The 13,638-nt window shown below is 41.6% G+C and overlaps 1 protein-coding gene across 4 annotated transcripts in view; it reads left to right on the top strand.

The window, feature by feature from the left end:
* Positions 1–13,272, top strand: part of CFAP20DC (CFAP20 domain containing) — a 255,270-nt gene extending 241,998 nt beyond the window's left edge. For all 4 annotated transcript variants that reach the window (XM_037040809.1, XM_037040810.1, XM_037040811.1 and 1 more), the window contains 2 exons: positions 641–735; positions 12,729–13,272. In XM_037040809.1, the coding sequence (XP_036896704.1) occupies positions 641–735; positions 12,729–12,841 (208 nt within the window). In that variant the 3' untranslated portion in view covers positions 12,842–13,272. The remainder of the gene's footprint in view (positions 1–640; positions 736–12,728) is intronic.
* Positions 13,273–13,638: the final 366 nt, after the last annotated feature.

The raw sequence follows: 13,638 nt of genomic DNA, 5'->3' as shown, positions 1-13,638 counted from the left end.
CTTTGTCAGGCTCTCTTATCCAGAGGTTCTAAGGAGATTTGTCTCTGATGCATTTCTTCTGAGTTATTGAAATAATTTTCTTATGCCACAGTTTAATAACAATAATAAACTTTTGAGAAAGATTTCATCTTTATTTAGTTGAGTGTTTATTGAACAGCAAAGACAATTCCCAATTTATGATGGTTTAACTTAACGATTTTTCAATTTTACAATGAAACAAAAGCAGTATACATAATAAATTACACGAGATAGTCAATATTTACTATAGGCTTTGTATTAGATGATTTTTCCCAACTGTAGGCCAATGTAAGTATTCCGGGCACGTTTAAGGTAGGCTAGGCTAAACTATGATGTTCAATAGGTTAGTTGTATCAAACGCGTTTTCAATTCTCAGTATTTGTACCTTATGATGGGTTTATCGGGACGTAACCCCATGGTAAGCCAAGGAGCTCTGTAGTTAGTTAAGTGACTGACTCTATATTAACCAATTTGTGAAACTGAACACTAATTTTTGAGCATCTTATCTTCCTGAAGTATGAAGGAGGGAAAATGTTTCTTTGTGGAAGCCCCGGAGAATTACAATTCCCCTGGGTAAAATCTGCACATGGAGTTACAGATGTGTGTGTTCATTTCTTTTTAGGGACTGGTTGAATATGCTGAGCCCACCCATCATTCCTCCCAGTCAGCAGCCGGCAGAGCAGCATCGGGACTCTTCCGGAAGTCTGAGTGCCCAAGGTGGGAATATGAACAATGCTGTGCATAAAAAGTAGAAATAATTAACTATAAATAGAGACAATTAGTCACTTTGCAGTGTCACTGTCTTCATTAAATCTTGACCATTTAGGCTCACACACCCAACATAGGTAACCTGTGCCTCATTTTATACAATGATAGCTTCTTTACAACTAAAAAGAATATGAGAGAAATTTTCCTTGTTCTTCTAAAGGTTAGTCACAGGACAAAACGTAGTTTAAGGAGTAAGAAGAGCATGGCTTTAGTGTCAAATTGACCTCCATCTTAATTCTAGCTCTAACAATTTCTGCCGTGTGACCTTTGAGAATTTTAGTTACTGCATCTGTAAAATAAGACGAATAATAGTGCCCACCTAAAAGTGTTCCACAAAGATTCAATGAGGTGTACCACATACAAGGCACTTAGAATAGTATCTGCCAAATCTTAGCTGTTGGTATTATTATAATTCAGACTCAATATTCTAATACCACTGAGATACATGTTTTTGTTGTTAATACAGAGATACAGTGGGGACTTGGGGTTATTTGGGGTGTGTTTATTTTTTCAATTTTTAAAAAGAAAATTTAATTATAGTTGACATAGAGCAAAGGCTGGCACAGAGCTATGACTGGTAGTGTTAACAATGGAAAAATTGGAAGGAAGCAAGAATAAAAATTTGCCTGAGGTTCCCTTTGTTGGAGAGAGCTGTAAAAATGAACCATTAGTTTCTGGTTATGAACAGGGAACATGATTGGCAGGAGTATAGAGAGGAGGAACAGAAAAGAATCTCTGGGGGAAACAGAGGGCTTGAGGTGGGGGGATGGGGATCTAAAGTGTATAATTAGAGTGACAAATGACCTCAGAGTGGGGATCTGAGACAGTTTTCTGAGTTGGATTTTGGAGATGGAAGCTCTATATCTGAGGTTTAAAAAAACTGCAACCATTATAAATTGCTCCAAGAAAGATGCCAGTTTTCTGGGAGTATTTTTTTTCTAGTTGCCCGAGGGAGAAAGTGGAACATCCATTTTTCTTCAGGTATGGATAATTCAGAGTGAAAGCTCATACATCTGAATTGTACATTTTGGCCACCAAGGGTTAGAGATGTCTCTGTGATTTACTATCTGAAACAGATTATGCCCCGCAAATTGGGAATCTTTAGAGGTGTACATTTATAATTACTTATGACAGAAAAGTAGATTCTGGGCTGTCAGAAGGAGACCTTGCTGTGAGGGAACAAATAATGTGTTATGTTAAGTGTCCTAAATAAGGCACAGAGATGGAGAGCATGGTCCATGAGCAAAGGCACCCAGAATATGCATGAGTGGTACCTGACTGAAAGGGTGTCTTAAAGTCGCCACCATTACAAAGTGATGTTTTGACACTAGGAGCTCAATTATGTTGAAGGTAAACAGAACTTCCATTGAGAACAAATTAACAAATTAAATTGAGAGAACTATAAAAACAAAACGTTCTGCCTGCCACCCCTAGATTTTTATCAGTGGTTTCTTTCCTCTTTGCTCATATGTTTGGGTGGTTTGAGCTAATTAATACCATCAGAAACTAGTGTTTCTTATTTGGCTAATCTTTACATGTTATTGGCCTAGTTTTAAACAACACAGCACAGTCCATACTTACCAATATATCAAGATAGTATTTTCTTCTGTTCTTATAAAGCAAGAGTGCTCAACTTTTTGGTGTCTCTGGTCCACATTGGAAGAAGAGTTGTCTCAGGCCACACATTAAATACACGAACACTACCGAAAACTGATGAGCAAAAAAAAAGGTCCATGCATAATTTTCATGATACCCAACACCACAGAGAAGCAAAAATGTCCTCATGAAATAACCCTAACTATGCAACAGCCCTTTCAATAATCTTTTAAAATTGTTGAGCAGATCCCAAGTTTGTGATCACTAATATAGAAAATGTATATATCTTAGTAATAAAACTAAGTAATAGTTTAAGTAAATTTATGATTTTGTGTTGGGCCATATTCATAGCCATCCCAGGCCAAATGTAACCCACAGGCCTCAGGTTGGACAGCCCCATAAAAGTGTTTGCCCAGGAAAAATAGTGGGCCCAGTTCACACCATCAGAAGGAGAAGGGGGGCTCAGTTGTGGGCAGTCTGGGACTCTTCCTGGGTTACTCTTACGTGCCACCATTAATTAAGCACTTTCTACATGCCAGACATTGTGCTAAGTTGCTACACTTAGCCCTCACAGCAACACCATAAGGAAGATACTGTTTGTGTGTAGTTGTATTGTACAGCCAAGGAAACTAAGGTCACATGACTAGTCGTCTGCAGAGCTGGGATTTGAATTTAAGCAGCCTGGCCCCGGAAGCCAGCCACTGTTTTTGTACTATTTTGGTTTGAACCATGTTAATAGATTATTTACTCAAAATAATCTATTTTAATTATTAAAAATAATAGTCAAAACAATCGTAAGAAACAGTATGTATAAAACCAGGAATTGAAAGATTATTCTTCTGTTGAAAATTCCTAATCAACAGGAAAAGCAAATTAAAATATCTCAAGAGCTCAGTAGCTAAATTCTTTAAGGAAAAAAAGTCAGAGCTCTGGTCCCCTGTTTCAGCCCTGGAGCTGCCTCCCCCTCCCTCCCAGGATTGTCAGAGATGACAGGTGGCCACACTGCCTCCATGGGAGGGGCTAAGGGCTGCAGTGACTATGCTAGCCATTTCTAGGGCAAGGCCAAGGGCATGAGGAAATGGAAGAAGAACATCACTGGACTTCAGCATTGCCAGGCCTGGGTCTGTGCTGGTAGCCTATTATCTGAGAAAGCTGGTCTCTGTCACTTCACTGTGTACATTTTCTTCACAGACATCTCACAATTTGTAATTTGTGATTTGTTTACTTGTTTATTATTCATTATGAGAGAGAGAGGGAAGGGGAGAAAAATGTTCAACTGGTCATTTCTAATCACAACCTTGAAAAACAAAGTGCTTCATTGAAATCTGACTTTCAGATTTCTAATTCTGATTTTCAGTATATTAGGTTTATTTCTAAAATTTAACAATGCAAGTATTAAACCATACATTTTAGGAAGCAAAACAGTTGTAGGTCACATTATGCAATAGCTCTTAAACTTTACTTATAAGTAGTGAAAACTTTTCTTTCAAATGCAGTTTCACATGGAATCCCAATGTACAAAAGAGCTAAATGCAGAAGTGCTCTGGCTAAAGGGGGAGTCAGGGTCTCGGAAACCTGCCTGGGGCTCTGGTGAACCAGTTAAAAATACTGATGTAGTCCCACCCCTTCCATTTGACCTTGTCCAAGGACACTCATCAGAGCCTGAGCTAGACTCAGGACCCAGGCTTCCCCCTAGCAGTGCCTTTCTGCACAACCATTGCACTGGGACGTGAGGGCCGTTCTGAAGGCTGGCTCACGGAACAAGCGCTCCCAACCTTCGGACCTCTGGGGTAAAGCAGTAATAACTAACGTTTGTTTCCCCTGCCTGGGGCCCAGGCCTACAGGTGCACTTTCATTCTCTGAGTAGCCTGCCAAGTATAGGTGCCGTTATTACCCCGTTTACACATGCGCACTGGGACCCAAAGCAAGCAAGTGATGTGCTCACCGCCACCCCCGCAGCTTGGGACACAGCTGGGCTTTAAGGGCAGCAAGGTTGGCCTCACATAGACAAAAATTCTAGAAAACTTGCCCCGGGCCATCCAAAAGTGAGTGCATGTGTTACACCTGGCCTTTGAGTCCCTACTTTGTTCAGTACAAGTTTGTCGCAGCCACCGTTTTTGCTCAGCCAGAATGTCTCAAGTGTGTAAATGCCTCCTTAAAGTGAACAGCCCGGGAGCCGACCTGCCAGCAGGAAAAGCGTTGTGCTCCACGCCATTCACCTGGATGGAGAAATGGACAGCTTTTCACAGTTCCTCCTGGGCCATAATGTACTATGAATATCAATTACCACGGGCACAGGTGTGCTTAACACTTACTAAAAATGTGCTTTCCTGGAGCTCATGCTAAATGTAAAAATGAGGACTTAAGATTTCAGAACTTACTCAAGAACACTGCCAACCTGACCTTTTGAAAGTGAACTGGACTTTGCTTGAAAAATACGTGTCAATTTGTTTTTTGACACTTGCTCCATTACAAAGATGACCCTTAAATTATTCATGCTTACCAGCTCCAAAATAGAATAATAATGACTCTGTCTTCAGGCACGCAGTCTCTCTTCCAGTTAGCATACACCTGCGAAAGCCATTCGGAAGGGCCTTCGGGGTTGCCAGCCTCATTTTGTACCTTTTGTTTGGCAAAGCCACATAGGATACTGCTTTGTGAACGCTGACTAATTTCATACAAGACATAAATAGGCAATGGATGCTTATTTTATAGATGTAATATCTAAATTACTAATTCAGAATTTACAGAAATCCTACGGCTGTGCACAGCCAGCCAGAGACAGGGGAGTCTGGCTGCCCACCCTGGCGCCGACAGAGGAATGCTTTCACAGCCCTGGGTCAAACTGCAGTTTTTGGACATTTACCTGAGTCTAAAGCAGTCTTGTAAAATCTGTTTTATTGGTTACTTCACCAGACATTATGTTTCATGGAACAACTCTGGTACCCTTGGGGCACCTAGGACACAGTAAACGCCCCGTCAGTGTTTGATGAGGGGGGAATGAAGCTTCTGCCCATGGGAAGTAGGGAGATTTGGTCCACTCTTTGGATTTTCCCTGTTTCTTGAAGATTTATTCAAGATGCAAAGGAGGCCTTCCCCCCCACAAAAAATATTGGTGATTAAAAGTAATAATAAAAGTCAGCATTAATAAAGCGGTGTTAATAAAGCGCGCACCATGTGCCTAGCAGTAGGTCGAGTTTTTCTGTGCATTGCCTCACAATGACTAGTCCCAGCACTCCCAGGCATGGGGCTATGTTGTGTCCCCCCCTTACAGCTGAGGTTAAGGTCACAGCCTGGGTCACAGACCCACTGAATGTGGAACAGGATGCACATCCAGGCCAGTTTCCACCTTTCACCCCTTTGCTGCCATAGGAGCGTAGAATTCCATTTTAAGCCAGTAAAAACTATACAGCTGAAATGTCCACTGCAACTTCTTTTAATTTAGGGAGTTCTCTTTTCTGAAGATTTCCGGGTAAAAATGTACTTTCTTTAGTATTCTCCTTAGACCCACTCCAACACAGCTTGTAGAATGATTCATTAGTATTTATGACCTTCTTGAATCCAGAATCCCTGGCCTGCCCCTTCCTCTGTGAGGTAAGTACTGTCTTTTGTTGTCTGATTAATCTTGGGGCAGAGAGATATTTTTTCTTATGAGGCTGGCAGGGGCCCAGGGCTGTCTCATCTGCATGGAAGTGATGAGGTGGGGGGAGGCGGGCAAGTGAACACTCTCAGTAATATAAAGAGATGCCTTCTTTTCCAAAGTACTAGCAGCGAACCCTCCAGCAGAGAAGTAAACGCATTGCTGGTGTCTGGGGCACTCGCCCTGCAGAACCACAACCCCACCTACTTACCCTGCAGATGCACCCAGAAGGGGTCCTGGCCCAGGGTGTGGTCCAGCATCCCTTGCTGGGACTGGAGCCCATTTTCCCCCTCTGTAGGGTGGGGCCACCTTGCCTAAAACCAGGCCCTTCAGACACCATGGGCTCTGTAGGCTTCCAAGCCCAGTGGTCCAGCTAGGGACCTTCCTTCAGGTGAGATAAAACACATTCAGAGTAGGAAGCTACACATTTGTTTTGTGGATTTTTTCCAGCTTTTCTGAGACATTATTGACACATGACATTGTGTGAGTTTAAGCTGTACAACACGATGATTTGACACACTGTGCACATTTACAAGTGGAAACTACCCAGAAAGAATGGAATTGCAGTTTGCTCCTAATTAATCATCTAAATCCTTCCATATGTCACTTTAAATGGCACTTTCTAAGTAAAATACAGCCACCAGTTTTCACAAAAGGGGTGATGTACTTATTTCCCAAATGAAACATGAACCATAATCATAGCATGTTATTTGCCTTCCAAAAAACAATATAGCTCTCTAAAGAAAGAAAGTATCTTTTCATTCTTTTTATTCCATTGTTGATCATTTATCTTTCTCCCATTTGAGTGCAAGTCTTTGCTGAAAACCAAAATTCAGCAGTTCTCGTTGGACTTTCTCATGTTTTAGTGCAAGTTAATCTGGCCCTCCTGTGAGATATGTTGGTTGTAGAGTTTGCAAGCACCTGATTCTCAGCAGAATCTTATCTAAAATGTCATCTTTATTGATCCCAAGGCTGACTGTTCCCAATGGTGATCTCTCGCCTTTGCATTGTTTAAACAATAGTGTATTAGTATGCACATAAAAACAGTCAATCAGTTCTCAAGATCTATAAAAGAGAAAATGCATTAACTTTTTTTAAATTCTAGATACCAGTGTCAGAGAATTGAAAATCAAGTATAGTGTCTTGATTCAGAGATTTTAAATCTGATAAACTGGTGCCACATCATCTATTTTCAAGCTTGAAGACTTAGCTTGTATATATAGGGTTTCTATTACCTACAGTTAAAACACACTCAATATAGACAATTAAGCATTTGTATTCATTGACTTTCAAAGGTGACCTGGAGGGAGTATTTGCCTGATCCGCCCCCACCAAGCGCAGGGCACCGGGGTTGCTGGGTTTGGTCTGGCTCCACTGCTATTCATCTCCTGCTATTGCCGTTAACCAGCTCCAAGGTGGATGAAGCTGAAAGTTTGTAAATAGATTGTTATCTGAAAGGAAATTTTATTTCATTCAAAATGGCTTTATTATGTGAAAAAGAGTGAAAGTGTAATTTGGACCTCTGACCAGATGTTCTTAGTCTGGTAGGAGAGAATGGTTTTATTTGTTAATTTGTCCATTTAGAGTTTCTGTAGCCAGTCTTTCAATAGAGCAGTTTCACATTTGGGGGAAAACAAACACTGCACCATCCAAGAATGGGATTGAAAATTACTCCATACCCAGGCACAGTCATTACTTTTCAAAACACTTCCCATTGCTTGACATCATGGTGGTGTCAAGCACCACTATGGTATTATAATTGCTTAATGATATTATAATTTCATTACATAGGGATTACGATGGCAAAATGATGTAAGCTGGAGGCTTTGAAAATTAAGGTATAATGAAAAAAACCTTTTCTGTAAGTTTAAGGCATTTATTTCAGTGTAAAATTATGCATCATGTCACCCAATTTCTGTACAACTGTCATGGATGGCAGAGTTTTAAAATGCACCCGTATAAGGCTTTATGACTATAAAACCCACAAAACCTGCCCAAACCCCATGGGTGTAATGCACGAGGCCCAGTTCCACAGTGATCTGTGTGGGGACCAGGGCACTTCTGTGGCAGTCACTGCTTCGGTCCATGTGCTGTGCAGCGGAGCCTCTGCTCCCTCCCTTGGCGGGCAGTCGGGCGACAGAGACCCTCGGCTCTTCGGACAGTTACCGTCATCTTGAAGGATCCTGACTGGTTGTAGAAACTGTTGAGTTTTCTAGCTGAATAGCATCAGCTTCAAACTATCTTTTTGGAAAGTGGAGGCACAGAATGCCTAGCATCTCTTATGCATCAGAGGTCAGAATCACCCCCAGGGTGTTGGTAGGATGAAAACAAGATGCCCAGTGGTAGATCTTTAGGATAGTTTACCTCATAATCAATCAGTGATACATGGATTTCACATTACACATGATGGAAAAAATTAGCTTTCCTTTCTGAAAAACATGAATTTTTGGTATAAAACTTTTTATTTAAAGATTAATTCATCACCCTATCCTATATATAACCAGTTGGGGTTTCATTCAAACCCCAACTGTTTTTGGGGGGTAGTAAAAATCAAACCAATAACAGTTTGGGGGTAAGGAATAATTTATAATGAACATACTGCACTCATGACTAACTCGGATATTTTATGTTTTTCATGATGATGATTATGACAACTAATTTTTGAACAGTTACTATTGTGCGTGTGTGCTTTTATTTTATTTGGCTCTGGTACGTGCTCTAGCAGGCACTGTTACTACCCCCACTGTGCATGTGAGGGAGCAGGGGCTCTGAGTGGCGGGTCTCCCCAGCGTCCCACAGCTGGGAAGAGGTCGAAGCAGGACCAGCACCGGACTTGTGTGCCTCCGTTGTCTGAATGTCATGCTGCTCATCTCTGAGACGCCTTTTCTCGTTCTTTAAGCCTTATCAGTGCTTCCGTTTTGAGTTACTAAAAACATCATAGCCTATAGTTCATGGTTAATTTTATTATTATCCTTAACAGTAAGAGTAATGATCATTTATGGAACAATGACTGGGTACACTACGCTATGCCTATTATCCAATGTCTAATTAATTTCATCTTCCACCAAGAAGACTTGAAATAGGCATTGTTATTCCCATTTTATAAATGAGCAAGTGAAGGTCCAGTGAGGTGAAATAACCTGTAACCTGCCTAAAATTATGCAGGTAGAAAACAGCAGGGCTCCCTCCCCGCCCCCCAGGTTTGTTGGACTGTACAGCCCAGAGGCGCTCCTCATCTCCTGCAGTTGCTGCTCCCAGTTTAGCTCCTGGTAACCATTAGCAGCTGCTTTTGCTTTGCGTGTGTCTGTCACATCTGCAGCCAGACTGCTCAGTCACATCGCAGGCACACAGGAGTTAGCAGTAAACTGACTTTGTTCTGTTCTCTGAAGTAGCCCAGATATGAAAGAGCTGATGGACTGAATATCTGAAAGTAAAAGACATGTGCCTCTCCTTTAATGTACAGAAGTGACCTAAAGGGGGTCATCCGCCATATAAAACAGCCACTTGAACAGCAGTTCCAACCTCCCCCACTTAGAGGAAGCAGGTGGGGGCAGGGCCCTGGGGACCACTCTTCTGGTAACAACGGAAAATGAAGGAAAGGCGGTCTGCCTTCTCTGAGCTCCTGTGCTTAATAAGAAACTGTGCAGGGCGCTCAGGTCAGCTACCACTAGTATTGTGCCCATTAGGTAAGCCCTGTCATACTTCAAGGATATAAGCCACTGCAGCCAAAAGTCACAGAAACTCATCAAAGGCACCACAGGGATCACTGGAGCTGGTCCCTGTCCTATGCAGGGTTCTACAAAATCTCTCCCAGATGGTGGTCCTGCCCCTGCTTTACCCTCCTTGGAGTCCACATTCCATTTTCTGGTCAGCTCGAGTGTTTAGAATTCTTCCTTGTGCTGAGCCAAATTCTGTCTTCTTGTAACTTTCATTTGGCGATCTATTGCTTTCTCCTGGAACCCCACAGTCTTCTTAATTTCTCCCTCATTTGCCACCCTTTACATACTTGAAGCCAGAGGGCTGCTGTCACCTCCGTCATGCTGTCTCTTTTCTGGATTTAGTAAGGCCAGTTCCTTCGGGTTTATTGAGCTATTTGCCTCTGCTCTCCCCTGTGGACTCTCTCATCTTTGTCAGTCGTTTTTGAAACATGACAAATCAAATTTCTTTTTTTCCAAACCTGGTTTTTTAAATGTAGGACACCTTCACAATTTTTAATTGTTAATTCCATGTTTAAATCCCTGTCATTATAAGAGCTCCCAATTGAATGTTACACCTCTTTCTTAATAAAAACTGCAAGCCAGTATGGTCTAAAGAGCGCTGAATTGAGAACCCAAGTTCATCCCTCTAACTCACCAAGTGACCTCATATGAGCTATTTAACTTTGCAGACCCTGGTTCCTCATCTATAAATTGGACACGATAATTCCTATTTCACAGGATCGGGAGGGTCAAGTAAGCTACTGCATGAAAAGGTGCTTTCTAAACCAGTGAGGGCTCTGCCGAGATGTCAGTGAGCCAGGCAGACGTAATCATTCCTCTGTTCCACTCCAGTTTTTAAGGACTGCTGGATCCAGATGCACAAGAGTCTGCTGACTGCATGTTTCACCTGGGTCCCTGCACACTTTCTCCCCCCGAGCAGAGCCGTTTCTCATACTATCCTCTCCCCAACACCTAGCTCGGTGCCTGGTGCAGGGAACAGTCACGTTAAACATTTCGGGTGGATGGCAGAAGGATGGGCAGGGGAATGGCTGTGGTACAGTTTCAGAACCCACTTTACCATCTTGCTCCACTTCCTTGGACCTCACTGCATTTTGTCACTGTCCTGACGATGTCCATGCACCCACTTGATCTGATTTGCAGGGGAGGGAAAATGAAGTCCCACCATTACCACCACCTTCTCTTACTCTGGGCAGTGACACTTAAGATCACAAGCTCTGTTTCACAGTCATTTATTCACCCTTTCAGAAAAATTCAGGATTATGTGCCAGCCCTCCCCTATGCCCCTCATCTTCTAAAACTGACCCTAGTGAGCTCATGACCCAAAAGTTTGGTATGTCCGGTGCTTAGTAGCCTATGCTAAGGAAGACGGGAGTATTGTCTTAATCAGCCCTTCCTTCCTGAGCCTGATCTGATTTTCTCCAGCACGGGGAGGTCTTGCCCTCCCAGCCTCTGAATTCCTAGTACAGGGACTTTCAGAAGTACTCGGAAGGCACTCGCCAATGATGGCGTCAGGTATCCAAGCACATAGTACAACATTGGGCCCACATAAGATACACAGGAAACATTTTTGTAAAACAGTCTTTTTTTTCATTCCATGCCATTTGTTGGAAAGCAGCCAGACCTTGCTAATAACTCAGGCAGTAGGAGCTCTCCTCACCCAGACCATCTAAATGGCTGTCACAGCAGCAATAACAAAGAAACCCACAAGCCATGTTCATGTTCCCAGCAAAGTCAACAGACCTTCCTACCTCCAATAAAATTACAGATCGCCTGACATTTTGTTTTCCATTTGTGTTCTCTGCTTTATGTATCTTATTTATATTTCTAAACATTTTATTTACTTCTTTAATTTTTATTGAATTTATTGGTATGACATTGATTTATAAAATTATATAGGTTTCAGGTATACAATTTTATAATACATCATCTGTATATTGTATTGTGTATTCTAAACATTTTATTTTAATTCATGTTTATTTGGTAGTCTTCTAAGGATGTATGACTGGGGATTGAGTTCTTAGGTCATTGAATTCACATTGTTTTGCACTTGTGCAGCTCTGGCCCATGAAGAAGTCTAGATTTGTGGTCTTTAATACTTGAATCCTGCTCAAGTTTTCCTAACTCTAATTAACATAACTTTTCTTTTAGTCCTTTGGCCCCTTCCCAGTTCTCCACACTCTGTTTTTTTTTTTTCTGTTTTATTGTCGTTCAACTACAATTGTCCTCATTTTCTTCCCATTACTCTCCCCCACCCTACCCACCCCCACATCCCACATTCAATCCTCCCCCATGGTTGTCTTTGTCCATGGTTCCTTCATACATGCTCCATGATGATCCTTCCCCCTTCTTTCACCCCCTCCCCTCTGGTCACTGTCAGTTCGTTCTTTATTTCCATGTCTCTGATTATATTTTGCTCACTTGCTTGTTTTGCTGATTAGGTTCCACTCATAGGTGAGATCATATGGTATTTGTCCCTCACCGCCTGGCTTATTTCACTTAGCATAATGCTCTCCAGTTCCATCCATGCTGCTGCAAAGGGTAGGAGCTCATTCTTTCTTTCTGCTGCATAGTACTCCATTGTGTAAATGTACCATAGTTTTTTCATCCACTCATTTACTGATGTGCATTTAGGTTGCTTCCAGAACTTGGCTATTGTAAGTTGTGCTGCTATGAACATTGGAGTGCATAGGTTCTTTTGAATTGGTGTTTCAGGGTTCTTGGGGTATAATTCCAACAGTGGAATTGCCTGGCACACTCAGGTTTTTTTTATCCTTTGCACCAAAGCTGGCCCTGTGACCACCATCTCTTCTCTGACTTAAACTGAATAGTCTCATTATGTCTGCAGTGTTCATTCATTCCAGCATCAACACTTTGCCCACATGCACTATCCAGGGACAAAGGTTGATTCCTGTTTCTCTGCCCTTCAGATGTTTAGAAATTTCAGACCAGGCCAGTAGCTAACATATCTGTGGTTCCCCTTCTTGCAGGTGAAGAGGAACTGAGTGTGGAAGAAGACGAGGAAGTGCTGACTCTTCTGTATGACCCATGTCTGAACTGTTACTTTGATCCCCAGACTGGGAAATATTACGAATTGGTGTAATCCCTCCTTCCAGGGCAAAGAATGGCCACCACCCAGGTGGAGCAGGTCAGCAATTCTGACTCTGTTGACATTACAATGTGTGTGCTGGGCAGCAGGCTCACAGAATCAAAAGCGACTGAGAGAGGTGAATTTCTTTTGTAAATAATGTTCAATGTCAAGAATACCTACATTCTTTTTGTAGACATGTGTGACTCTTTGGAACTGAAAAGGAATTAATACACAGACAAGATTTTAGGACTCTGAATTTGTTCTTGTTTTTAGTTCTCATCCTACATATAATTTTGTTTATTTCATATAGTTTTATGTAAACAAATTAAGAGTTATTAATTCAAAATTTTTGCAGTGTTACTCTGTAAATGATGGCTTGGTATACAGAAAATATATTCTTGTTAAAGATAATCTGGGTACCTTTTATTTTATTACCATTTGTATTAAAAATAAAGTATGATGGTCAGAAGAATACCTTTTAAACTGCTTCTTTTTATTTACCCCACTTTCTTTACCAAAATATTCCACAGTGATATTTACCTTTTCTTATACTCTTAGAAAAGGAAACATGGTGAGTTGGTCAGACTTTATGATCACATGTTATTGGCACTGGCCCTGCTCTTTCCATTTCATTGTAGTTCATCCAGAGGTTGCCCAAGATCACAACACTGTTTATCACTTACGTTTCTTACCACTGTGCCTTGCTTTCTTTCTTTTCTTTACCAATTATCTCTGAATTTTAATAGTGTGATCCAAAACATAGCTCCATGCATCCAGAGTTAACAAAAAGGCAGCCATTCGAACACCCT

The sequence above is a fragment of the Sturnira hondurensis genome, unplaced genomic scaffold, assembly GCF_014824575.4.
Source record: "Sturnira hondurensis isolate 20B ecotype Veracruz unplaced genomic scaffold, ASM1482457v3 Scaffold0002840, whole genome shotgun sequence".
Classification (NCBI taxonomy): domain Eukaryota; kingdom Metazoa; phylum Chordata; class Mammalia; order Chiroptera; family Phyllostomidae; genus Sturnira; species Sturnira hondurensis.
The sequence above is the reverse complement of the archived record's forward strand: the minus strand, read 5'-3'. Positions and strand labels throughout refer to the sequence as shown.